Raw genomic sequence first — 27,788 nt, forward strand, 5'->3', positions numbered from 1 at the left:
TAAAATAGTTGCTTTTATTTCTTAGCAAAACTAGTAATTCACGTGCTATTTACAACAGGCAAACAATATTTTATTAAGTACAACAACGGTTCAGGACAAGGAAACTGGTTATACATGAGTCAAACTTCACGAAGCAAGAAACTGGCAGAGCTGGAGGGACACGTGCAGCACCCTTTGCACAAATCTTGCATGGTCTCTGCAGACATTCTCCGTGGATCCGGACTGCTTTTTGTGGAATGTTTTATATATTTTTATTTCTTTTTTTGATTTTTTTTGCTGGAAATGCTGGTGGATTGTTTCGACATTGTGTGGTCTTTGGATGTCATGGATTGTATACAGCGATCGACACTGAGCAGCATGCCTAGGCCTACCCACGGGTACAAAGATAACTCATGTAACTGCGGCACTTCACAATATTTAGCAGGATCTGCATGTCACCGGCATTGTTCAACCATGTCACAGGAGTGGAGTGGCTCTTCTTGTCTTCTAAGGCAGTTTAGGCTGGAGCATTTCACCAGTGACACCAGAGTTCTATGGGAGAACAGTTCTGATTTAGCCAGAAGGATCAGGAAATTGGCTGCCTGCCTGTGCATAAGATCACCCGAACAGTGCTTTGCTCTGAGGCGAAGCGCAGACAAATACCAGAGGGATTTTTCAAGGTCTGTTTGGGTTGATAGACGACGTTCTTGCCACGTGTGAGTACACAGATTGGCTTTTTACTGCATCAGATGCTAGGTGAACTAGCGAATGTTGGCAAATTTGCTTTGAATTGTCATCCAAGTAAATTTATATATATGTATATGTGTATATATATATTGGAGACATTTGGCACCTTTCACTTCAGAGATTGGCATTTCCTTCGCTCTATGCACTATTGAAGGATGTGCTTAAAAATGCGATTTGTAGCGTACACCCCCGTGTAAATAAACATAGGAGCTATTTAGTATTAAACATGATTGATGCTTATAGTGATGGTTTTGATACTTTGATATCTAGTCAAGCATCAGGCTACATACTATTCGTTCGCAAAGGGCAAAAATGCATTCCTGAAATTCATATGGACCAATGCAATTTGGACAAACCTCACCCATGAACCTTAAAATAAATTGTCGATGAATGTGCTCCAGAAATCTGCTTCTGGTCTTCACTCTTTGTGTAGCTTAATCACTGTTCTGTTGTGCTCTTTTGGGTGCAGTTAGATCACAATGGACATCAGTCCTTTAGTAGAAATTTTCCAAAGTGTGGTTGCATAATGTATGTCAAGTACAGTTGCATGTCCCTAATTATTCTTTCACATATTCAAAATGTATGCTGATGCTCATTGGACATAGTATGTACTTTCTGTTCTTTAGACCATGCTCCTATGCTTTGACAACATTTCCCTAAGTTGGGATATTGGAATAAGGATGTGAGTACATTAAAAAATACTTTTTTTAAAATCTCAAGAAATCTTTGTGAACAAGTAGTTAGTCGTTTTCCCTATATCAGAGCGCATTCTTGGTTGAAATCATATGTCCATATTCCTTTTTACACACTGGTGACCTTCTGTAGTTCTTTTAAAAGAGATGACTCTGGGATGCAGTGTTTACTGAAACAAAAATAACATTTCCTTTCCAATCATTTCTGTTTTTAAAGATCGTGGAGATAAAGGGAGATGGTATACCATACTGATGAAATGTGTTGAACTGACCCTTTTTAATACAGATTTTATTTTGCTGTGTTCTGCAATTCAACATTTTCAGAGAGGTCACTGGTGTTGGCCTACAGATCTAAAAACACATTTTTATTTTCTCTTTGAAATGAGACCCTTATCAATGTTTAAAAGGGTGTAGACTATGTCAATGAATGGGGGGGGGGGGATATGTATGTGGATCCCCCCTGACATGTCGAATTACCAAGTCTTTAGGTTGAGTGCAGATGTGGTATTTGGACAGAAGCCCTTCTCCATCCTACATGGATCCAAGTTGTTGCTGTGACAGTTCCCCCCTATGAAAGGGGCACGCCCTGTCTTGACATTCGACCCCTGGGGAGGCATTTGTAATATGTGGCATTTTGTCTTCCCAGTTCATGCGTAATTTGAACATGTTTACACACTTAGATGAGTGGTCATGGCAAGGTGAAAGGGAGTTCCTCGCACTTTTACTGGAACACCTCGGGGTGTTTCAGAAGGATCTTCTCAATGTAGTTTTCTAGCTCTTCCTCCCTGTCCTGGCTGTCATCGTAGTAGTCTTCTCTCTGCATCAAGGAACCTGGAGGGTTGTAGTAGTATTGATGGGGCTTCTGGAAAGCCCGGGGCTTGATGTAGTTGGAGTAGGTGTTTTGCTTATCTCTGTACCTTCTGGGCAAGGCAATTGGTGTGTCTTCATACTCTAGGTCGTTCCCCAGTACATTGTTGTTCCAGACTCCTTCCTCCTTCATGTGGTGTTTGGAGTGTTCCTTCTTGTGATAAGTTGGGTAGTACATTGGCTGGGGGGCTTCGTGCCTGGACGAAATGGTCCTCACCCTCTCTTTGTGCGCCCTGTTGTGCCTAGAATCGTCCCTTTCTGAAGAATCTTTTTTCTTCTTCTCAACATCATTGATAATGTCTATGACATCATCAGCGGGCAGGTGGAGCTTGCTGGAGATCTCAATGAGTTTATCGATGGTCTGGGGATCCATGTCGTCATCCTCCTCATTGGATCTCTTGTCCTCAGCAGCATTGTCTTGCTCCCCCAGGCCATATTCTGAAGTGGCATCATCAATATCGTTCCTACCATCGTCGTCAAATAACAGGTTGTTCTTCTTAGTTTCGTCTACAAATGTCTCTGCCTCCTCCTTACCATTATTGTCTTGGTCTGTGTTGTCTTCTCCCTTGAGAAGGTACTGCAAGAGCAGGTTGGAAGCTATGTCTGCAATCTTATCATCATCTGTCTTTCCATCTGGTGGCCTCCTGCCATCATCCAGGTTTTCATATTCTCGCACATACTTTTTCTCTTCCACTCTCTCTTTCGTGTATGATCTCCTTTTTTCTTTGATGTTTTTTTTCTCTGGCTCTTGTTCATCTAGCATTCGTTGGAAGTCTTCGAGCTCTTTTAAGATGTTGTTTTGGTCCCTGTCATAGTCTTTCTCTCTTTCCTGGTTGTTGTATGTGTCAATCTCATTGGACCTCTCTCTCTTGGCAGCAGTGCTGTATTTCTGGAGCTCCTGCAGCATGGACTTCAGGTTCTCCAAATCATCAGAGTTGATATCGGTGTCTTCGGTCTTTTCCTCTTCCTTCCAAGCCTTGCTAGCCTGTTTGTTCACTGGCTGCTTCTGTGGTTCCAGGCTGGAACTTCGAGTTCTGCTCTGGACCTTCTCTGTCATTGTGTCATCGTCAGCTTTGGGTTCATCCTGTGCTGCAAATTTGTTCTCATACTGCTCAAAGACATTGTCTCGTTTGTCAGACGAGTCTTGAGGCTTGTCTTGGTCAATGTTTAGAGCCTGAAGGAGTACAGCAGCAAGAGTCTTAGGATCTATGTCTTTGAAGAGCTCATCGTCATCATCGCTGGGGTATGACTTGGTCTGGTAGTTTGAGAGTGACCTAGTCTGCACCTCTTTTTCTTGACGACTTTTGCTCTCTAGAGGGGCTTCCAAATTGATCTCACGGTCCTGAGCTTTGAGTAACTCTTTTTGTTGGGCTTTGGGCAGGAGCTCTTCGTGTTTTTCCTCTCCCAGTGGTGCGGCATGGAGATAGCACTCCTGCAAGAGGGTGATGGAGAGGATCAGGGCGGCTCGTTGGAGATATGTTGCCCAAATCATCGCTTTAATGCCTTTCCTGGAAGGAAAAGTGAACAGTATTTAGAGCAGGCATATACTAAGCAACAATATCACTTGCTGTACAGGGTGAATCATGCTTCAAGAAATACCAATATAACTGGTCAACACTAACAAATAAGGGAATTTGGAAGTGGGAAACTATAGTAGTATTCCAACTTTTATCCTCTATTGGTGGTGTGTTTGATGCGGAAAGATGATTACATTAAGTCACAAGTGGCTGTGTTTTGCAAGTAGTTCTCTTCATTGAATTACTTAACGTGGGTATGTGTCTCAGCTTCTCCTATTGCATTGCACATGTGGCTTTGTTTCAAGTCGTGTGCCAATGAATGACCTATTTAGATGCGTCCTTTAAACTTGTCCTCGTTGGATTACATATGTGGGTGTATTTAAAGCTTGTCTCCTTGAATTACTTACATGGGTATGTGTTGAAAACGTGTCAAATTGTATTTACATATTTGGGTCTGTGATTTAAGCGCAAGAAAATTGAATTACATATATTGTGTGTGATTAAGGCTTGCCCCCTACTGAACCGCCTTATGTAGGTGTGTTGCAAATCTTTTATTACATGTGTGTGTATCTCTTGGGAACTTCTTGCTTTGCATTTAATGTGAGGCTTTGCTTGGAAGCTTAACCTATACAGTATATATTCACTCTCTGTGTCTCCCTTCCTCTCGCTCTCACTCAGTTTCAATGCCTCCTTGTCTGTATTTTACGTCCTATTATTATTTTTCTTTGCCCTTCACGCTACTAATATGCCTTTGTCTCTGCCTCCTCACTCCTCGTTTAGCTTCGGAAACCTCTTGACACTTATCTTTTTTCACATTCCATCCTCTGATACCTTCTCTTCAGTGCCCTCCTCTATTCTTCCCGAAGCCCCCCACTTATCCTTCTGGCGTGTTCCCAAAGCTCCTAACATGGAGGTTGTTTTATTATATAAAATGTATTTCAAACCCCTTGCCTCCTATTGTCACCACGGGTCCTATTGCTTTTAGCCTGATCTCTATTCTCTCACCGCTGTCATAGGTTCCAATTTGCCAAGGGTATTCGTCCCCGTTGCAGCTGGTGGTTGTTTTATAAGTACCCCCTCCATGACCGAACTGGACACAATAGTTTACAGATGCAATTTCAAAAACACGAGGCAGTGATCAAGAAGTGCTTCCCCAGGACTGGACGCAAGCCAGATGTGACCTCCAGAACTGGGCATGGTGATCCACGTGTGGCCGCCAGTACTGTGAACTGTAAGTTAGATGTGTCATCCAGAGCTAGATACAATACTGCAGGTGTGACTTCCACAAATGAAGACAGTGATCCAAGTGTGATATCCATAATTGGACACTACTGCTGGCGCACATTCAAAAAATGGGCACTACGCACCAAACGCGTCCTTCTAAACGAGACCCAGTACCCCTGCGGTGACCTGCAGACCTAGACAAATTTATAGACGTTAGACTTCCAAAACTGACCACAATACTCTAGCTGTGGCCTTAGGGCATGCAGACAATGCTCTCTGGGTGGCCTCCAGGCATGCACAAAATGCTCTCGGTGTGGCCTCAGGGTGTGCACACAGTGCTCTCGGTGTGGCATCAGGGCGTCCACACAGTGCTCTCAGTGTGGCCTCAGGGCGTGCACACAGTGCTCTTGGTGTGGCCTCTGGGCGTGGACACAGTGCTCTCGGTGTTGCCTCAGGGCGCGCGCACAGTGCTCTCGGTGTCGCCTCAGGGAGTGAACACAATGCTCTCGGTGTGGCCTCAGGGCGTGCACACAATGCTCTCGGTGTGGCCTCTGGGCGTGCACACAGTGCTCTCGGTGTTGCCTCAGGGCACGCGCACAGTGCTCTCGGTGTTGCCTCAGGGCGCGCGCACAGTGCTCTCGGTGTGGCCTCAGGGCGTGCACACAGTGCTCTCGGTGTGGCCTCAGGGCGTGCACACACTGATCTCGGTGTGGCCTCAGGGCGTGCACACACTGCTCTCGGTGTGGCCTCTGGGCATGCACACAGTGCTTTTGGTGTGGCCTCTGGGCGTGCACACAATGCTCTTGGTGTGGCCTCAGGGCGTGCACACACTGATCTCGGTGTGGCCTCAGGGCGTGCACACACTGCTCTCGGTGTGGCCTCAGGGCGTGGACACAATGCTCTCGGTGTGGCCTCAGGGCATGCACACAATGCTCTCGATGTGGCCTCAGGGCGTGCACACAATGCTCTTGGTGTAGCCTCAGGGTGTGCAGACAATACTCTAGGTGTGGCCTCAAAGCGTGCAAACAATGCTCTCGGTGTAGCTTCAGAGCGTGCAGACAATACTCTATGTGTGGCCTCAGGGATTGCAGACAATGCTCTTGGTGTGGCCTGAGGGCATGCACACAATGCCCTCATGTGGCCTTAGGGCGTGCACACAATGCTCTCGGTGTGGCCTCAGGGCATGCACACAATGCTCTTGGTGTGGCCTCAGGCCATGTAAACAGTGCTCTTGGTGTGGCCTCAGGGTGTGCACACAGTGATCTCACTGTGGCCTCAGGGCGTGCACACATTGCTGTTGGTGTGGCCTCAGGGCGTGCACACAATGCTCTTGATGTGGCCTCAGGGCGTGCAGACAATGCTCTCTGTGTGGCCTCATGGCGTGCACACAATGCTCTCGGTGTGGCCTCAGGGCATGCACATAATGCTCTTGGTGTTGCCTCATATTGTGTGGCCTCAGGGCATGCACTCAATGCTCTTGGTGTGGCCTCAGGGCATGCACACAATCCTCTCAGTGTGGCCTCAGGGCATGCACACAATCCTCTCAGTGTGGCCTCAGGGCATGCACACAATGCTCTCGGTGTGACCTCAGGGCATGCACACAATCCTCTCAGTGTGGCCTCAGGGCATGCACACAATGCTCTCAGTGTGGCCTCAGGGCATGCACACAATGCGCTCGGTGTGGCCTCAGGGCATGCACACAATGCTCTCGGTGTGGCCTCAGGCCATGTAAACAGTGCTCTTGGTGTGGCCTCAGGGTGTGCACACAGTGATCTCTCTGTGGCCTCAGGGCGTGCACACATTGCTGTCGGTGTGGCCTCAGGGTGTGCACACAATGCTCTTGATGTGGCCTCAGGGCGTGCAGACAATGCTCTCTGTGTGGCCTCATGGCGTGCACACAATGCTCTCGGTGTGGCCTCAGGGCATGCACATAATGCTCTTGGTGTTGCCTCATATTGTGTGGCCTCAGGGCATGCACACAATCCTCTCAGTGTGGCCTCAGGGCATGCACACAATCCTCTCAGTGTGGCCTCAGGGCATGTACACAATGCTCTCGGTGTGACCTCAGGGCATGCACACAATCCTCTCAGTGTGGCCTCAGGGCATGCACACAATGCTCTCAGTGTGGCCTCAGGGCATGCACACAATGCTCTCGGTGTGGCCTCAGGGCATGCATACAATGCTCTTGGTATGGCCTCAGGGCATGCACACAATGCTCCCGGTGTAATCCTTATTACTGGACAGAGTATTATAGGTGTGGTCTCTAGAAGGTGATCCAGTGCTCCAGGTTGGACCTCTAAAACTGGACATAATCGTCCCAGAGTGGCATCCAGAGTAGAAGACAAAGCTTCACATGTGACATTGATAACTGCACATTATCTCCTAATGGGGCCTCCAGATTTGAGCCCCAAAACTGGGCACAGTGCTGCAGACGTGATATCTAGAACTGGTGGCAATGCTCCAGCTGGGAACACTCTTCCCCTAGAACCAACTGTATATCATATTGGTGGTGTGACCTCCAATTCTGCACAGAATACTACCACAAGTTATCTGAAACAGGGCACAATGCTCCAGAAGTGGCCTCTGGCTGTGCTCGCCAGAATCGACACAGTTACCTGTGTGACAACCAGAAATGGACATCATAACGTATTGCTACTTTGACCACTATAACCAAGCACAATGCACCAGGTTTGTTCTTCAGAAATGATCACAATATACTAGACGTGTGCTTCAGAACTAAGCACAGTACACCAGGTGTGGTCTATAGTCAAACCTGTTTTGAAGAAAGCTATGGCAAATTTAGTGATCCTTGGCAATTTCTGCCCATCTTGCTGATATGGACAGCAATAGAAATGCTGGAAAAAGGAGTAAATAGCAGGCTGACAGAAATGATTGATTCTCAAGCATCACTGGATCAAGTACAATCGGGATTTAGAATGAGATATAGTACAGTCACAAATGGTGGTGGTAGTAGATGAACTAAGGTGGGTGCTAGACACAGTAGGACATGCTGCTCTTATCCTTCAAGCCGCCTTCAGCTCAATCTCCCATGCTAGTCTTCTAACTAGATTGAGGGAAATTGGCGTGAGGCCTTCTAATGAATATCCTGTAAAATCTGGGGTATCTCAGAGCTCAACTTATCGCTAGGATTTTTAATATTTAGGTAACATCCCTGACAAAGCTCATAAGATTGTTTGGGTACCATATTATGATGTATGTGGACAATACACAGCTGATTATTAGATTATCACTGAAATCAGAACTGCACAAATTCCATAATTCATAATTAGGAGAAAGCTAGATGGATGAGGGAAAATACTCTACAGCTTAACTCCGATAAGACCGAAGTAATGGCCTTTTACCTGGATACAAAGTTTGGTCAGATGTGTGGTGGCCTCTAGCCCTTGCCTCCACCCCGACCCCTTAAAGAGTGGTCAAAGATAGGAGGGTTACCTTGACAATAATGTAGATTTTCAGAAGCAAATAAACCATGTTATATTGACTTGTGTATTCTGTCTTTGACTGCTGAAGAAACTTCTTCCTTTTTTATTTTTCCTGTGGAAGGGTGGTAGTTGGCAGTTCAAATTCTGATTCTACTGACATTGGACTATTGTAATTGTCTCTATCTAGGCATAAAATTGTCTATGGGCAAGAAGGTGCAAATCATGCAAAATTTGGGCCGTGCAACTGATCCTTAGGCTTCCATAAATGGCACTGTTCTCGAAATGTATTTGTTTCATATTGATATGTTTGGTGCACCAAGCAATACAGAAGGCTGCAGAAATATCACTAGGCCTGGAGAACATTTACATTATGATGGTGTAATTTGCATAATTTTGTAAATTTTGTATTACATGAAATTCCTGAAAGTACGCCATTTTGCCACTTCATGTAATTATGTACCATTTGTGGTAAAAATTTACCATGAACATGCCATTTGCAGTAAAAATATACTTCAAGCGTGCAGGAGTAGCAGAGCAGCCTTTGATCCGCTGGTGACAACAGTCGGAGAATACCTTGTTTCAGACTGGTTTGGTTTGGAGCAAGGTCCTTTGGCTTGCTAGCTGCTAAATCCTGGAAGGCCCTGCCCCATAAGCTGAAGAAGCCCCAGTATCCCTTTAGGAAAGGTCTGAAACTGCCTTGTTTGAATAATCGGCCTATGGGCAAAGGAATACATGTTCAGAAGGTATCTAGCGCCAGGGTGTCCATATGGGCAACAGTTTGCGTTCTATACGATATTGTAAAACATCATAACTGAGCATGAAACATCACGTGACATTCTTATCTGAGCACAGTGCATCAGATGTGGCCTAAATAACTGAACACAATGCATCAGATGCAGCATTCAGCACCGATCAAAATGTACCAGATGTGGTGTTTAGAGCTGGGCACACAGCTCCAGATGTTCCCTTCAGAGCTTAACGCCAAGCACAAAGTGGGCCCTTCGGAACTGGGCACAATGCACCAGGTGTGGTTTCAGAACTGAGCACAATACACCAGGTGTGGTCTTCGGAACTCAGCACAATACACCAGGTGTGGTCTTCAAAACTGAGCAGAGTGAACCAGGTGTGGTCTTCAGAACTAGGCACAGTGAACCAGGTGTGGTCTTCAGAAATGAGCATGGTGAACCAGGTGTGGTCTTCAGAACGTGGCACAATGCACCATTTGCAGTCTGCAGAACTGGGAACATTGAACCAGGTGTGGTCTTCAGAAGTGGGCGCAATGAACCATGTGTGGTCTTCAGAACTGGGCACAATGAACCAGGTTTGGTCTTCAAAACTGGGCACAATAAACCAGGTGTGATTTTCAGAACTGAGCATGGTGAACCAGGTGTGGTCTTCAGATGGAAGCACAATGCACCAGGTGTGGTCTTCAGTACTGAGCATGGTGAACCAGGTGTGGTCTTCAGAACTGAGCACAATACACCAGGTGTGGTCTTCAGAACTGGGCACAATGACCCAGGTGTGGTCTTCAGAACTGGGCACAATGACCCAGGAGTGGGTTCAGAACTGGGCACAAGGCATCAGATGTGGCCTTCAGAAGGGAGCACTGTGAACCAGGTGTGGTCTTCAGAACGGGGCACTGTGATCCAGGTGTGGTCTTCAGAACTGGGCACAATGAACCAGGTGTGGTCTTCAGAACTGGGCACTATGAACCAGGTGTGGTCATCAAAACTGAGCATGGTGAACCAGGTGTTGTCTTCAGAACTGGGCACAATGCACCATTTGCAGTCTGCAGAACTGGGAACATTGAACCAGGTGTGGTCTTCAGAACTGGGCACAGTGAACCAGGTGTGGTCTTCAGAACTGGGCACAATGCACCATTTGCAGTCTGCAAAACTGGGAACATTGAACCAGGTGTGGTCTTCAGAAGTGGGCGCAATGAACCATGTGTGGTCTTCAGAACTGGGCACAATGAACCAGGTGTGGTCTTCAAAACTGGGCACAATAAACCAGGTGTGATTTTCAGAACTGAGCATGGTGAACCAGGTGTGGTCTTCAGATGGAAGCACAATGCACCAGGTGTGGTCTTCAGTACTGAGCATGGTGAACCAGGCGTGGTCTTCAGAACTGAGCACAATACACCAGGTGTGGTCTTCAGAACTGGGCACAATGACCCAGGTGTGGTCTTCAGAACTGGGCACAATGACCCAGGAGTGGGTTCAGAACTGGGCACAAGGCATCAGATGTGGCCTTCAGAAGGGAGCACTGTGAACCAGGTGTGGTCTTCAGAACGGGGCACAGGGAACCAGGTGTGGTCTTCAGAACTGGGCACAATGAACCTGGTGTGGTCTTCAGAACTGGGCACTATGAACCAGGTGTGGTCATCAAAACTGAGCATGGTGAACCAGGTGTTGTCTTCAGAAATGAGCATGGTGAACCATGTGTGGTCTTCAGAACAGGGCACAATGGGCCAGGTGTGGTCTTCAGAACTGGGCACAGTGAACCAGGTGTGGTCTTCAGACCTGAGCACACTGCATCAGATGTGAGTTCAGAAGGGGCACACAGTGAACCAGGTGTTGTCTTCAGAACGGGGGCACAACGCACCAGATGTGGCCTTCAGAACTGAGCACTTATAGTGTTTGCTGCGATCGGGACAGTGACAGACGCCCTACAGTGCATCACACTTCTCTGTTAAAACAATGATTTCTAGTTAATTTCTGTTTTGAATTTTATTCAAAAAGCAAACGGCAAACCCGCTACTCTGTGTGACCGCTCGTAAATAAATATTGACCACGCTTCAGCGAAGTGCTTTAAGCTTGTGTCCCTGAAAAAGACCTATTTTAGGAGCATAACATAGATACGGGCTTGGGATGAAAAAATATCAACGTCATACTAATACCAAAAGGACACAGTTTTAAGATTGTCTGGGAACCTTTTCCTGTCAACAAATGAATATTATTATAGAACGATGTCTTAGATTTATTTTGCTTAAAAATAAAAATAAACTATTGCTGACTAATATAGCTAGCGAACATCCTTTTTCCATGCAAATGCGGGGCCCTGTTACACGTTCCCCCAAAGTGTATGGTTTTGAGTTCCTCGACCAGTACCCCCCTAACAGGTACTGGCACTTCGGAAACTGCCACAAGGTTGTGGTGGCTGGAGAGAGGGTGGGGGGGGGGGTTGTTGCTCTCTGATCTGTACAAGCTTTTAGCCCCTGGGTGACCAAACTTGGGGCCATATTATCAAGAAACGGCGTTAAAATTATCGGCGCTTTAGCGGCAGAAAACTGCTGCTAAAGCAGCGATAATGGGCTTACTAATATGCGTTATAGAATTCCAATAGAAGCCCGTGTTCACACCAGAACCTGGACTTCTATTGGAATTTTCTGCGGCATATTATCGAGCCCATTATCGCCGCTTTAGCAGCAGTTTTCTTCCGCTAAAGCGGCGATAATTTTAACGCCGTGCTTGATAATATGCCCCTAAGTGGCTTAAACTGAACCCAGCTCTTCTATGAGAGGATTGACGCCATTTCACGAGGAGCAAGACACGCCTGTCAGTGGGGATGACCCCCACGAGCAGGGCCTGGCGAGGACCAGCGTGAACCGAGTGAGATTAAAAGTGGAAGATGTCTGGGGAATGTGTGGACGAGGACGATGGAGAAGCGGTCAGGCTGGGACGGAGGGTAATAGAGCAGGGGCGACTGGGGACGGTGGAGAGAGGCTGGGAAGAGGATGGGAGAGAGATCTGTGGACTGCGGAGAGAGGATGGGTGAGAGATCTGAGGTCTGTGGACTGAGGCAGAAGACGAGGGGCTGAGTAGACAGACACCGAGTGAGATGTGAAAGAGGTCGACAGGCTCCGGATGTGCGAGTCGGGGCGGAAGATCTGCCGACTGTGGAGCGAGAATGGAAGGGAGAGATCTGCGGTCTGTGAGCAGAGGCAGGTGATGGGCTGAGAGAGATCCTGAGTGAGAAGAGAGACCTGCGGGCTCCGGAGTGGCTTGCCAGGGGAGGGAAGGAGATCTGTGGACTGTGGAGAGAGGCTGAGAAGAGGATGGGTGAGAGATCTGTAGTCTGTGGGCTGAGTACAGAGTTAGTGAGAAGAGGTTGGAAAGGAGAACAGGAGGATCCCATTGAAGAAGATGGGGGGGAGATCTGCTGTGGGCAGTGAGGGGAGATGAGTACAGAGTTAGGGAGAAGAGAGGCTGCCAGAGAACAGCAGGCGGGAAGGTCTGGGGTCTGCCGAGGGACAGAAAAGGGTGTGTGACTGGGAACTGCAAATTGTGGACAATGGAAGGGGTGGTGAGATCTGCGGACGGTGGACGGAGGAAGCCGCCGGCTTAGCAACAGATACAGGACTGGAGAAGTTAGAAGAACAGAGAGAAGTGGTTGGGGGGGGAGGGGTGCGAGAGATAGGGAGAAATATGGGGAGGGCGGGGGGTGGGGTGGAACTAGGGTTAGGGGAGCCAGAAACAGAAAAAGGGGGAATGGCAGAGTTCCGTTCCCTTCAGTGCGAGGAAGATGCGAGGGTTCTCTGGGGGAAGGGGCGGAGGGCTTTTAAGTTAGGGATGCGACATCCCCCCTCCCTATGCTCACGTGATCACAGGCACAGCAATGGCTGCGCTCTGCATGAGGACGGTGTGCGCGAGTGGCCCATCTCTTCCAAGGTGGCCCCTCGCTTGACCGTGTGCGTGAGAGGCGCATCTCTCCCACTTGACCGTGTGCGCGAGAGGCCCATGTCTTCCAAAGGGGCCCCTCACCTGGTTGACTATGTGCGAGAGAGGTGCATCTCTTCAAGGGGGCCCTCACCTGCTTGACCGTGGGCGCGATATGGCCCATCTCCTCCAAGGGCGCCCTCACTTGAGTGGGAGCTGCAGAGAAGGACGTTGCCCCAGCTTAGTCTTAACTTATTGCGCACCCATGCGAAGGTGCCGATCAGGCCGATGTGCTCTTGAAGCACGCAACACCTACAAAAGCACCCCTCCCAGCACCGTGTAGCAAGACATCGAAGGCAAGGCAACACAAATCCCAACATCAACAGCACACAACAATCCCGTGAACACCAAGCAAAATGTTCTCGCACTGGGCAACACAAAATAACACATGCCCAAAATAGCAGCATGTAACAAGCAACCCCAACGCCAGACAACATATGTCAGCAAAAGCAGGTAACCCACCGTAGAGCATCAGATAACACACTGTAAGCAACATATATCCAACAAAGGAAAACACACCCATGCGGCACCTCCTCCCAAGACCATGCAACCCACACTCACGTACCACGCAACGCAACCACAGTACCAAGAAAGACATACGTGCCACAACATCAGTTACACATACCAAAATACAAGACCCAAAGTACCAGGCAATGTAAACAGAACACCACATACCAAAATTACTAAGCAATGCACTCGCTGCTGACCACGTAAAATACCCTAACACTACGCAGTAACATAATCATTGTAGCATATTTACTGCATACTACCCTCGCCTGGTCTCTTGGAGGCACATTCTGAAACACCTGACAACACACAGCATTAACTTGAGAACACATACTTCGCAGCAGCAACACATATCAGACAACACCTTCTCCCAATACCATGTTAACACCACCAAAAAAACAGACAAAATACCCCAGCACCACATATTCCAACATTAACCAGCACATATCCCCAACATAGTACAACACATATCCACAATACCACTCAACAAACACCTTCAGCTTGAGCCACACATACACCGAATCCCAGTGACGCACACTGCAGTAGCAGGCAACGCATGCCTCTAAAGTAAAGCTGCATGTACCCTAATCAACGAGTAACATAAGCCACAGCAGCAACCAAGACATATTCTTCTACCAAATAAATCAATCAAGGCGAACATACCACAACGGTCTAGTAACATATGTTCTCAAAAGCCACAACAACAGGTAAAACATAACGAGATACTTAGCATTAGATATTCCCACAGAAAGCAAAACCCCATGCCACTCCTGCAGTAGGCAACAGGTGCCCCACATCTAGAAATGAACAACCCAAGGCAATACACACCCCTTACACTTGCCCAGCGCTTTGACCCTCACGGGTGCGTAGCCGCGCATTACAAGCCCTGATTGATTGATTGACTTGAAAGTGCAAACATCCAACAATGGGCACCACACAGGCAGAAATGTAACCCAACTACAGATAACAATCCCCAACAACATTGAGTAACACACCCACTTAAAACCATGCATCACTTAGCATGACACTATACAGCAAATAGCCCCTACACAGAAAGATGCATACACCCAACAGCAATGCCCCCAAAACTGGGTGACGCAACTATAGCACCAATCACCCCGTATCCAACACCAGGCAACAAGTAGTACACATTATATATCCAAGCACCAAACAATACATATCCCCAACACTAGACAACATATGTAAACACCACCAGACAATATGTGCTGCAACACCGGGCAATTCACAGCCAATGTTGGGTAATATATGTCATAACGTAAGGCAGCAAATGTCTAAAGAGGACGTCACATACACCATCACTGGTTGTATATACAGACCCAACGTTCATCAACACGTGTTCAACACAAGGTAACTCACAACCTCAACCTAGACAGTTCCTATTACATGACAAAAACATCAATTTTAGACAAAAAAACACTCCAAACCAGAGGGCAAATACCTCGCACCAGGCACCACCACCTTCCCCCATCAAACCAGGCAACAGTTACTCCAACACCATCCCCCCGAAAATAAGGGAGCGCACCACCCCATTAACAGGCAGGAAACTCCACCAATATCATGTGACATATACCACAACACATGGCAATATAACCCCATCTCCAAAACTGTTTTATCAACAAACAACTCCTTTAATCAACACAACTTGACAAATACCCCGCCTGAAGAAAACACATATCCACAATATTAGGCACGCCACACCTTAGTGCTAGGCAACATATATCTCATTGTTGAATAAAAAGATGCCCAACACACACCAATTTGTGCCGCACACCACGAAATCATACCACAAACACATAGCAACATATATCCCTAACACCAGGCATCACACATACTCAACATCTGGCAAACTATAACCTAGCACTGTCCAACATACATCCTGACACCAGAAAATATTCACCACTCCTCCAACGCCAGACATCACATACCACCCAACGCCAAGCATTAGATACCCCAACACCTGGCAACACTCTCCTCCATCAGTATGCAACATCTGACACAAAAACAAATGACAAAGCCTCCTATTAAAATAGGACAAATACAAAACTGGAGCAATGGGCATTACATGGCATGTTGCCATGTAACAAACACTTTTATACTATGTACATCCCACCCCAAAAAGAAGTTGGCACTCAACTTGATACCGTGCAACCCACGACCAATGTATAGGATATCACACAGTCCCAATGCCAGCCACCTCAAGCCCCCAATACTGCAATGCATAACTCAATACAAGGCAACAAATATCCCCAACGTTAGACAACAACTCTAACACTAAGCACCAAGCAGCACATACCCCAGCACCCTCCAACACACATTCTGAGCACCATGCAACCCACACCCTAACACTAGACAGCATACACACTCATCACTAAACAATCTCAACACTAATCAGCATATTCTTCAAACATAAGACAACAAATGGCAAACCACTCATTCTCAGGCACCTTGCAAATCGTACTTCAATACCAAGCAACACAGCCATCCACCTCTAAGAACAGTTGACAATAAACAGCATTGGGCATACCATCCTTAAACCAAGATTCACATTACCCAATGTCAGCCTCAACTTGCCCCAACACACACCACACGACACCTGACACAGGGGAATCCTGGTAGTTCAGACCCATACACTGTACAGTACACCTGCACCACTCCCAACACAAGGCAACACGTACAGGAGCTCTAAACAGTACATACTAAACCACTGGGCACACTGACCTCAACACTGGATAACAGCCACCCAAAAGCTGTTCAATATACACCTGCAACTTCAGGCAATATTTGTACTCAACCAGTAAACCGTGCACACCAACTCAAAACTGATAATATTATTGTTTCATGTATATAGAATTTCAAAATCTTGCATTTTTGGCAGTGTTTTCGTTATGACCCCCTGAGGGAAACAATTTGATGTTGAGAGTGAGTGACCAGAGAAGTGCTTTTATCTAGTCCTGGGTTACCACTTCTACCAGTGTGATGGAGGAGGAAGCACGAGAGACAGGCTCAAGAATGATGGAGCATATTATCAAGGACGGGGTTAAAATTATTGCCGCTTTAGAGGCAGGAAACTGCCACTAAAGCGGCGATAATGGGCTTGATAATATGCCGCAGAGAATTCCAATAGAAGCCCATGTTCACATCAGAACATGGGCTTCTATTGGAATTCTCTGTGGCATATTATCAAGCCCATTATCGCCGCTTTTAGCGGCAGTTTCCTGCCGCTAAAGCGGAGATAATTTTAACGCCGTCCTTGATAATATGCCCCAAAATTTGTAATTAGCTGGCAGTTATAATTCATTCCTCAGTGTGGCAATAGACACACACACCACTTACCAAGCTACCCTCCAAAAAGTAAGATGTATCCACAATGCCTGACAAGACAAACACCTAATGGACAGCTCATAAGCCAACAGAACATCAAATACAGCAAAGTTGGGCAATCCCCATGTTAACACCAGGTGCATAGCTCAACTCTGGGGAAAACTACAAAGAACGTGTACCCGACACTGCACAAAACTTGCACTGATACTAGCCAACATAAACACATACCATCAAGAAAAACACAATCAGAACCAAAGATGACACACCTCTAAATACCAGGAAGCATATGCGCTAACACTAAGCAACTTAGACACCAGACACGGGGCAACATAGCAGCAAAGAATACCACCCCCAACACAGCAGAACATGTTGTGTCGGTTCTGGGTCACAAATACTGCATATATTAAATGATACTGTCAGAATCAGGCATATCTAGCTGCACCAATGGACAACACATAACATGGCACAAAGCAACATATCACGAGACAACATAGGGAAAACAGACCCCTACATCAGCGAATGTTTACCTACAAGGCCAAATAATTAATCCGCCAACAAAAGGCAGGACATAATATTGCAGAAATGTACTACCTCAGAAATGTGGAACACATCTCTTTATACCACATATTACACAACAGCAGAAAACCCATACCCACAGCACCGGGTAGATAATACACTCAACATCAGGAAAAGCATCCCTCCCCCGACAGCCACGGAATATTCCTAACAAGGAGCAACCTATGCACCCAGCACCAGACAGCACCACACTCTCTTAGCTCATCTTGTCAACTGTGGGCATCAAAGATAGTCAACGTACACTCCATAGGAAAATACATATGAAATGCTACATATTCCACTCAACTGCATTGAATAGCACAAACCAAAAGAATGGTGAACCAACACTCCACACCCACCTCAGCTTCCAGCCACCCTCACACATCTGATCTTCACCTCAGCAAATACTTCTCGTTTGAGTATTATCTGAATTCAACACAAACTAAAACAGCACCTAACACCACATATGGAACAGTGCACGCTCCAGACATAGTTGTTTCTATAAAAATAAAACCCAACCTTATACCCTAAGAAATAGACATCCTCCCTTCTAATACTGAACAGTACGCAACCTATCAATTACGTCTTCTAGTGAGCAACACCCAACCTCATATACTAATACACTCCCAGTACACGATTTTGCAAGAGCAACTTAAAGTAAGCAACATTCAAACTCACATACCAGTACACCCTCAGTACAGAATCTTGTAATAACCTCTTTTGATGAGCAATACTTCATCTGATACGCTAATAAACCAACAGTACAAACTCTTGAAATAAATAACCACATTTGTGAAGATCAATACCCCACCTGATACGCTAATACACCTGCAGTACAACATCTTGAAATAAATAAATAACCTCATGTGAAGATCAATATCCCATCTGATACACTAATACACCCTCAGTACTACCTCTTGTAATAAATAATCTCTTGTGAAGATCAATACTCCATCTGAAACTCTAATACACCCCCAGTACAACCTCTTGGAAAACTCAACCTCTTGTGAAGATCAATACCATATCTGATACGCGAATACACTCCCAGTACAACTTCTTGTAATAAATAACCTCTTGTGAAGATCAATGCCCCATCTGATACACTCATACTCCCCCAGTACAGCCTCTTGTAATAAATAACCTCTTGTGATGAGCAATACCCCATCTGATACGCTAATACACATTCAGTACAACCTTTTGTAATAACTTCTTGTGAAGCAATACCCCATCTGATAAGCTAATACACTCCCAGTAGAGCCTCTTGTAATAACTTCTTGTGATGAGTAATATCCCATCTGATAAGCTAATACACCCCCAGTACAGCCTCTTGTAATAAATAACCTTTTTTGATTAGAAATACCCCATCTGATACGCTAATACTCCCCCAGTACAACCTCTTGCAATAAATAACCTCTTGTGAAGATCAATACCCCATCTGATACGCTAATATACCCTCAGTACAACCTCTTGTAATAACTTCTTGTGATTAGCAATAACCCATCTGATACGCTAATACACCCCTAGTTCAACCTCTTGTAATAAATAACCTCTTGTGAAGATCAATACCCCATCTGATACGCTAATGCACCCCAAGTACAACCTCTTGTAATAACTTCTTGCGATGAGCAATACCCCATCTGATAGGCTAATACACCCCCAGTACAATCTCTTGTAATAATGTCTTGTGATGAGCAATACCCCATCTGATATGCTAATGCACCCCAAGTACAACCTCTTGTAATAAATAACCTCTTGTAAAGATCAATACCCCATCTGATATGCTAATTCACCCCCAATCCAACCTCTTGTAATAAATAACCTTTTTTGATGAGTAATACCCCATTTGATACGCTAATAGACCCCGTGTACACCCTCTTGTAATAAATAAACGCTTGTGATGAGCAATAATCAATCTGATACGCTAATACACCCCCAGTACAACTTGTTGCAGCAGCTCCTTATAGTGAGCAATACACAGACTAATGAACCAATACAAAGCAAATACAACCTATTAAAGTAGCCCCTTATACAGATACCCAACATCATACACTAATACAGCCCAGTAGTGGCTACAATAGCATCTTACATTGAGCAAGACCCAACATCACATCCAATACCCAACCTCACACAGCAGTGCACCTCAGTACAAGTTCCCGCAAAAGCCACTTCGAATAATTAATATCCAACCTCATGCACCAATGCAATCCCAGTACAACCGCTTGCATTAGCCGTTTACACTGAATGATACCCATTCCCACACATCAATACATCCTCAGTACAAGCTCTTGTCATAGCCCCTCATAGTGTGGGATATCCAGTCTCACATAGTAGTACACCACAGTACAACCTCCTGTGATAGCCCCTAGAGCGAGCAATACCCAACCCCATACACAAATATATCCCAGTACAAGCTCTAGAAATAAATAACCTATTATAGTGAGCAATACACAACCTCACACAGTAATACACCACAGTACATTCTCCTGTCCTGAAATAGCCCTTTATAGCGCACAATATTCAACCTCACACATCTATACAACCCTAGAACAAACTATTAAAATAGCCCCTCATAGTGAGTGATATCCAACCGTAAACACCACTAGTCCCAGAATAAGCTCATAAAATGGCCCCTCAGAGCAACACCCACCCTCATACACTTATAGACCTCCCAATCAAGCTCTTGAAACGGCACCTCATAGAAATACACACCCTCATACATTAATAGACCTCGAGCGCAAGCTATTGCAACAACCCCTCATAGCAATACCAACCTTCATACACTAATAGACCTCCAGTACAAGCTCTTGCAACAACCCCTCATAGCAATACACACCCTCATACACTAATAGAAGTCCAGTACAAGCTCTTGCAACAACCCCTCATAGCAATACACACTCTCATACACTAATAGACGTTCAGTTCAAGCTCTTGCAACAACCCATCATAGCAATACCCTCCCTCATACACTAATAAGCCCCAGTGCAAGCTCTTGCAATAGATCTTATAGTGAGCAATACTCATCCTCACACCCAAATCCACTACAGTAAAAGCTCATGCAATAATCCCTCTTAGTGAGTGATACCCAAATATACCCCAGTATAAGCTCTCTTTATAGTAAGCGACACCCAACATCAACACCAAACCACAAACACTGATGCACCCCAGTGCAAGCTCACTTTATAGTAAGCGATGCCCAACCTCAAACATTGATGCACCCCAGTGCAAGCTCTCTTTATAGTGAGCGATGCCCAACCTCAAACACTGATGCACCCCAGTGCAAGCTCACTTTGATGCCCAACCTCAAACACTGATGCACACCAGTTCAAGCTCACTTTAAAGTGAGCGATTCCCAACCTCAAACACTGATGCACCCCAGTTCAAGCTCTCTTTATAGTAAGCGACACCCAACATCAACACCAAACCTCAAACACTGATGCACCCCAGTGCAAGCTCACTTTATAGTGAGCGATACCCAACCTCAAACACTGATGCACCCCAGTGCAAGTTCTCTTTATAGTGAGCAATGCCCAACCTCAAACACTGATGCACCCCAGTGCAAGCTCACTTTATAGTGAGCGATGCCCAACCTCAAACAGTGATGCACCCCAGTGCAAGCTCACTTTGATGCCTAACCTCAAACACTGATGCACCCCAGTGCAAGCTTTCTTTAAAGCGAGCGATGCCCAACCTCAAACACTGATGCACACCAGTTCAAGCTCACTTTATAGCGAGCGATGCCCAACCTCAAACAGTGAGGATACACCCCAGTGCAAGCTCACTTTATAGCAAGCGATGCCCAACCTCAAACACTTATGCACCCCAGTGTAAGCTCTCTTTATAGCGAGCGATGCCCAACCACAAACACTGATGCATCACTGGCGATGCTCACTTTATAGCGAGTGACGCCCAACCTCACACACTGATGCACCCCAGTACAAGCTCACTTTATAGAGCAAGCGATGCCTAACCAAAAAACACTGATGCACCCCAGTGCAAGCTCTTTATAGCAAGCGATGCCCAACCTCAAACACTGATGTACCCCAGTGCAAGCTCTTTATAGCAAGCGATGCCCAACCTCAAACACTGTTGCCCCCAGTGCAAGCTCTCTTTATAGCAAACGATGCCCAACCACAAACACTGATGCACCCCAGTGCAAGCTCTCTTTATAGCGAGAGATGCCCAACCACAAACACTGATGCACCCCAGTGCATGCTCTCTTTATAGCGAGCGATCTCCAACCTCAAACACTGATGCATCCCAGTACATGCTCCCTCAAACACTGATGCCCCCAGTGCAAGCTCTCTTTATAGCAAGCGATTCCCAACTTCAAACACTGATGCACCCTAGTGCAAGCTCACTTTATAGTGAGCGATGCCTAACCAAAAAAACACTGATGCACTTCAGTGCATGCTCTCTTTATAGCGAGCGATGCCCAACCTCAAACACTGATGCCCCCAAGTGCAAGCTCACTTTATAGCTAGTGATGCCTAACCAAAAAACACTGATGCATCCCAGGGCAAGCTCTCTTTATAGCAAGCGATGCCCAACCTCAAACACTGATGCACCTTAGTACAAGCTCCCTCAAACACTGATGCCCCCAGTGCAAGCTCTCTTTATAGCGAGCGATGCCCAACCACAAACACTGATGCACCTTAGTACAAGCTCCCTCAAATACTGATGCCCCCAGTGCAAGCTCTCTTTATAGCAAACGATGCCCAACCACAAACACTGATGCACCCCAGTGCAAGCTCTCTTTATAGCGAGAGATGCCCAACCACAAACACTGATGCACCCCAGTACATGCTCTCTTTATAGCGAGCGATCTCCAACCTCAAACACTGATGCATCCCAGTACATGCTCCCTCAAACACTGATGCATCCCAGTACATGCTCCCTCAAACACTGATGCCCCCAGTGCAAGCTCTCTTTATAGCAAGCGATTCCCAACTTCAAACACTGATGCACCCTAGTGCAAGCTCACTTTATAGTGAGCGATGCCTAACCAAAAAAACACTGATGCACTTCAGTGCATGCTCTCTTTATAGCGAGCGATGCCCAACCTCAAACACTGATGCCCCCAAGTGCAAGCTCACTTTATAGCTAGTGATGCCTAACCAAAAAACACTGATGCATCCCAGGGCAAGCTCTCTTTCTAGCAAGCGATGCCCAACCTCAAACACTGATGCACCTTAGTACAAGCTCCCTCAAACACTGATGCCCCCAGTGCAAGCTCTCTTTATAGCGAGCGATGCCCAACCACAAACACTGATGCACCTTAGTACAAGCTCCCTCAAATACTGATGCCCCCAGTGCAAGCTCTCTTTATAGCAAACGATGCCCAACCACAAACACTGATGCACCCCAGTGCAAGCTCTCTTTATAGCGAGAGATGCCCAACCACAAACACTGATGCACCCCAGTACATGCTCTCTTTATAGCGAGCGATCTCCAACCTCAAACACTGATGCATCCCAGTACATGCTCCCTCAAACACTGATGCATCCCAGTACATGCTCCCTCAAACACTGATGCCCCCAGTGCAAGCTCTCTTTATAGCAAGCGATTCCCAACTTCAAATACTGATGCACCCTAGTGCAAGCTCACTTTATAGTGAGCGATGCCTAACCAAAAAAACACTGATGCACTTCAGTGCATGCTCTCTTTATAGCGAGCGATGCCCAACCTCAAACACTGATGCCCCCAAGTGCAAGCTCACTTTATAGCTAGTGATGCCTAACCAAAAAACACTGATGCATCCCAGGGCAAGCTCTCTTTATAGCAAGCGATGCCCAACCTCAAACACTGATGCACCTTAGTACAAGCTCCCTCAAACACTGATGCCCCCAGTGCAAGCTCTCTTTATAGCGAGCGATGCCCAACCACAAACACTGATGCACCTTAGTACAAGCTCCCTCAAATACTGATGCCCCCAGTGCAAGCTCTCTTTATAGCAAACGATGCCCAACCACAAACACTGATGCACCCCAGTACAAGCTCTCTTTATTGCGAGCGATGCCCAACCTCAAACACTGATGCACCCCAGTACAAGCTCCCCCAAACACAGATGCCCCCAGTACAAGCTCTCTTTATAGCGAACGACGCACAACCTCTATGCCCAACCCCAGACACACACCAGTACAAACTCTCTTTAAAAGTGAGTGATGCCCAACCTCAAACACCAACATACCTCAGCACAAGCTGTTGCGAAAGCCCTTACTACGGAGCAGTGCCCAACGTTGCGAACACTGACACAGCCACGCCCTTGGTACGGCGCAGTGTTCAATCCAGCAGTAACATGGTGTACTGTAATGTACAACACCAAACCGTACAGCAGGAGGTAATACACCGCAGTGATTGTCAGGGCACAATCAGCACTTGCAAACCCCGGCACTTTAGCGATTGAAAAGATAAAGACACAACGAGCTCGTTCCTCGACGCTCTGATTTAAGACCCCCTGGGATGTAGCGTGACGCCCCTGGGCTCCAGCGTGACGCCCTCGGGCTCCAGCGTGACTCGGGCGCGCCTGGGGCGCGCGCGTTCCGGACTCTTAGTCCAGGCATTGCGGCTCGTTCAACACCATAGATCCTGGATTTTATCCAAGGGCTTCGGTTCTTTCAGGCACTGTAGTGCAGAGCTTGCGAGCATCACTGAGACTCTGTCAGCATCTGTTCTCGGGCCCTGGGAGGTGCTGGCTCTCCCGGGATGTGCTAGGCACTGCTCGGACTCTGTCAGCATCCGTTCTCAGGCTCTGGGAGGTGCTGGCTCTCCCGGGATGTGCAAGGCACTGCTCGGACTCTGTCAGCATCCGTTCTCGGCCCTGGGAGGTGCTGGCTCTCCCGGGATGTGCTAGGCACTGCTCGGACTCTGCCAGAATCCTTTGTCAGACTCTGATGGTGCTGGCTCTGCCAGGATGTGATAAGCACTCCTCGGGCTCTGCTAGCCTCCTGTCTCAGACTCTGGGAGGTGCTGGCTCTCCCGGAATGCCCAAGGCAGTCCTCGGGCTCTGCCAGCATCCTTTCTCGGGCTCTGATGGTACTGGCTTTCCCGGGATGTGACAGGCACCGCTCGGCCTCTGCCAGCATCCTTTCTCGGGCTCTGATGGTACTGGCTTTCCCGGGATGTGACAGGCACCGCTCGGGCTCTGCCAGCATCCTTTCTCGGGCTGTGATGGTACCGGCCATCCGGTGATGCGCTAGGCTCTGTTGGAATCTCTCAGACTGGTGTAACCCCGGGGTCTTCCCTAATCTCAGGCTCTCGGTGCGTGTTTCCTCCTGCTCTCTTCCTCTGCAGCTGGATCGCTCGCTCTGTGTCTGCTGTCTGTTGTACGTGCGGGATCTGTCCCGGGTTCTGTCCGCTGTACCTTGTACATGCGGGATCTGTCCCGGTTCTGTCTGCGTACATTGTACGTGCGGGATCTGTCCCGGGTTCTACCTGTTGTACCTGCAGGATCCGTCCCGGGTTCTGTCCGCTGTACCTTGTACGTGCAGTATCTGTCCCGGGTTCTATCTCCGTACTTCGTACCTGCATGATCTGTCCCGGGTTCTGTCTGCTGTACCTTGTACCTGCATGATCTGTCCCGGGTTCTGTCTGCTGTACCTTGTACCTGCATGATCTGTCCCGGGTTCTGTCTGCTGTACCTAACCTTGTACGTGCATGATCTGTCCTGGGTTCTTTCTCCATACCTTGTCCGTGCAGGATCTGTCCCGGTTCTAATCGCTGTACCTTGCACGTGAAGGATCTGTCCCGGTTCCTTCTGCTGTGCCTTGTCCGTGCAGGATCTGTCCCGGGTTCTGTCTCCGTACTTGTACCTGCAGGAGCTGTCCAAGGTTCTGTCTGGCCCCTTGTGCGTGCAGGAGCTGTCCAAGGTTTTGTCTGGCCACCTTGTACGTGCAGGAGCTGTCCCGGGTTCTGTCTGCGGACCCTGTACCTGCAGGATCTGTCCCGGGTTCTGTATCCGTACTTGTACGTGCAGGATCTGCCCCGGATTCTGTCTGCGTATCTTGTACGTGCAGGATGTGTCCCGGGCTCTGCACATCGTCTCAGTAGCTAGACCAGGGCTCTTTACATTGTCTTCTACCTCGACCAGGGCTGTGTACATTGTCTCTGTACCTCGACCAGGGCTCTGTACATTGTCTTGTACCTAGACCCGGGCTCTGTACAGTGTCTCAGTACCTAGACCAGAGTTCTGTGCATTGTCTTTGTACCTAGACCAGGGCTCTGTACATTGTCTTTGTATCTAGACCAGGGCTCTGTACATTGTCTTGTACCTAGACCAGGGCTCTGTACATTGTCTCTGTACCTATACCAGGGCTCTGTACATTGTCTCAGTACCTAGACCAGGGCTGTGTACATTGTCTGTGTATCTAGACCAGGGCTCTGTACATTGTCCCTGCCTGGACCAGGGCTCTGTACATTGTCTCAGTACCTATAACAGGTCTCTGTACATAGTCTCCATGTGCGAGCTCTGTACGGTCTCGGTATGCGGGCTCTGTACGGCGTCTCAGTCAGTATGAGGGCTCTGTCTCATTGTGCGAGCTCTGTACGGCGTCTCTGTGCACTGACTCGTTAGCTGTCTCAGTATGCGGGTCCTGTCTCGCTGTGCGGGGTCTGTAGGTTGTCTCCGCGGCTTCCTCTGGCCCGGCTGCTTTCGCGCCTTCTTTCTTAGCTGTTACGGACTTTCTCCGCCTCTGTGCGCGGTTCTCTCACACTGTCCATGTGTATCGGACCGTCTCGGGCTAGGTATTTCTTTCCCCGCCCCTGGCTCCTCCAGACTGTGGATCAATGACTGTACCTGAGGTCTGTTCTCGGGTCCTGGCTCTGATGGAGGTCGATGCCTGGGCCCCATACCAAGACTCTACCTACGCACTGTCAGAGACAACGTACCTGGGTTCTCTCTGCCCAGTCCCCCCCACCCCCACACACACCCCTTCACCTCTCTACCCGAGTGACATACTTGGGCACCGTACCTACACCTGCACCTTTGTCTCTCTGTCCCCGCCCCACCTCATCTGTGTACCTGGGTGACGTCCTTGGGTTCCGTACCTAGACATGCACCTGTCTCTCTGCCTCCGTCCCACCAGATCTCTGTACTGACCGAGTGACATGCTCGGGCTCCGTACCTAGACCTGCACCTGTGTCTCTGCCCCTGTCCCACCACATCTCTATACCCGAGTGACGCACTTGATCTTCGGACCTAGACATGTAACTGCGCACTGCCCCCAGACACTGTCCCTGTGTTTTCTCTGCCACACCCACCCCCGCCTCATCTCTGTCCCTGAGTTGCGTACTTAAGCTGAGTACCTAACCTCTGTACCTGCACTGTATATGTTTTTGTCCCTTGATCCTCCCACCCCAGCTCTGAGCCGGGGTGCGGCACTGGCTTCCGTACCTAGACTTTGTATCTCTTCTAGGTACTGCACCCCTGTGTTTTGTCCCTAGCTGTTCAGTACCAGATAGCTATGCCTGGACTCTGCACCCGCATTATGAATCATGCACTGCGTCTGTGTTCTCTATACTTCCCTCTACATCGCCAACCCTTCCCCCCATCCCCCATGCCTGTGTACCCGAGTGATCCTATTGGGCTCCGTACCAGACTCATGACAATGTGTCTTTGTGTTGTTCCTTGCCCCCACCCGCCCCCAGCTGTGCCAGGACGCTATTCCTGGGTTCCGAACCTACACTTTGCATCTACGCTGTGTACCAGACACTGCACCTGCTTTCTGTCCCTAGCCGCACCCGCATCTCCCCGTCTTCCCCCTTCAAGCCCCCTAGCTACCCTACCTACTCCCTTACCCTCCACCTCCCCCCCCCCCACACACACACTGTACCGAGATGCTCCTTATCTCGACTCCGAAACCGCGCTGTGTACCTGGCGGTACTCTGAGGCACCACACACAGGCTCTGTGCCTCTGCCATGACTTTGCACCCCGTGATCCTGCCGTTCTGTGGTGTGTGCCTGACCTCAGTACCGGTGCTCTCAGTCCGTACCTCTCTCTCACGCTTTGCACCTGCACCCGTGGAGTCTGTGGGAATCTCCCTAATGGTCTCACACTCTTTCTCATGCTGTGTCTCTCACACTCTACACATGGGGTTATACTTGACTCTCTCGGGTTCCGTACCTTTCTCCTTACCTTGCACACTATGCTCCTGCTCTGTGCCTCGGTTCTCTCTGCTCTGACTGCCTCTGCTGATTTCAGC

At 47.8% G+C, this 27,788-nt stretch overlaps 1 protein-coding gene across 2 annotated transcripts; it reads right to left on the reverse strand.

The window, feature by feature from the left end:
* On the reverse strand, positions 1 to 27,788 carry VGF (VGF nerve growth factor inducible). Of its 2 annotated transcripts, none has more exons than XM_085637951.1 (2): positions 27,722 to 27,788; positions 1 to 3,793 (listed from the first exon to the last, which is right to left on the reverse strand). In XM_085637951.1, the coding sequence occupies exon 2, from the start codon at positions 3,775 to 3,777 to the stop codon at positions 2,140 to 2,142; it is 1,638 nt and encodes a 545-aa protein (XP_085494077.1). In that variant the 5' UTR covers positions 3,778 to 3,793; positions 27,722 to 27,788; the 3' UTR covers positions 1 to 2,139. The 2 variants fall into 2 exon arrangements, with proteins under 2 accessions (XP_085494077.1, XP_085494078.1); XM_085637952.1 differs by having other exon boundaries at positions 1,693 to 3,793; positions 27,710 to 27,788.

Source organism: Triturus cristatus, chromosome 12, assembly GCF_964204655.1.
Source record: "Triturus cristatus chromosome 12, aTriCri1.1, whole genome shotgun sequence".
NCBI classification, from domain to species: Eukaryota; Metazoa; Chordata; class Amphibia; order Caudata; family Salamandridae; genus Triturus; species Triturus cristatus.

Coding starts and splice junctions, on each gene's coding strand:
- VGF (XM_085637951.1), bottom strand. CDS start 3,777: ATGATTTGGGCAACATATCTCCAACGAGCCGCCCTGATCCTCTCCATC.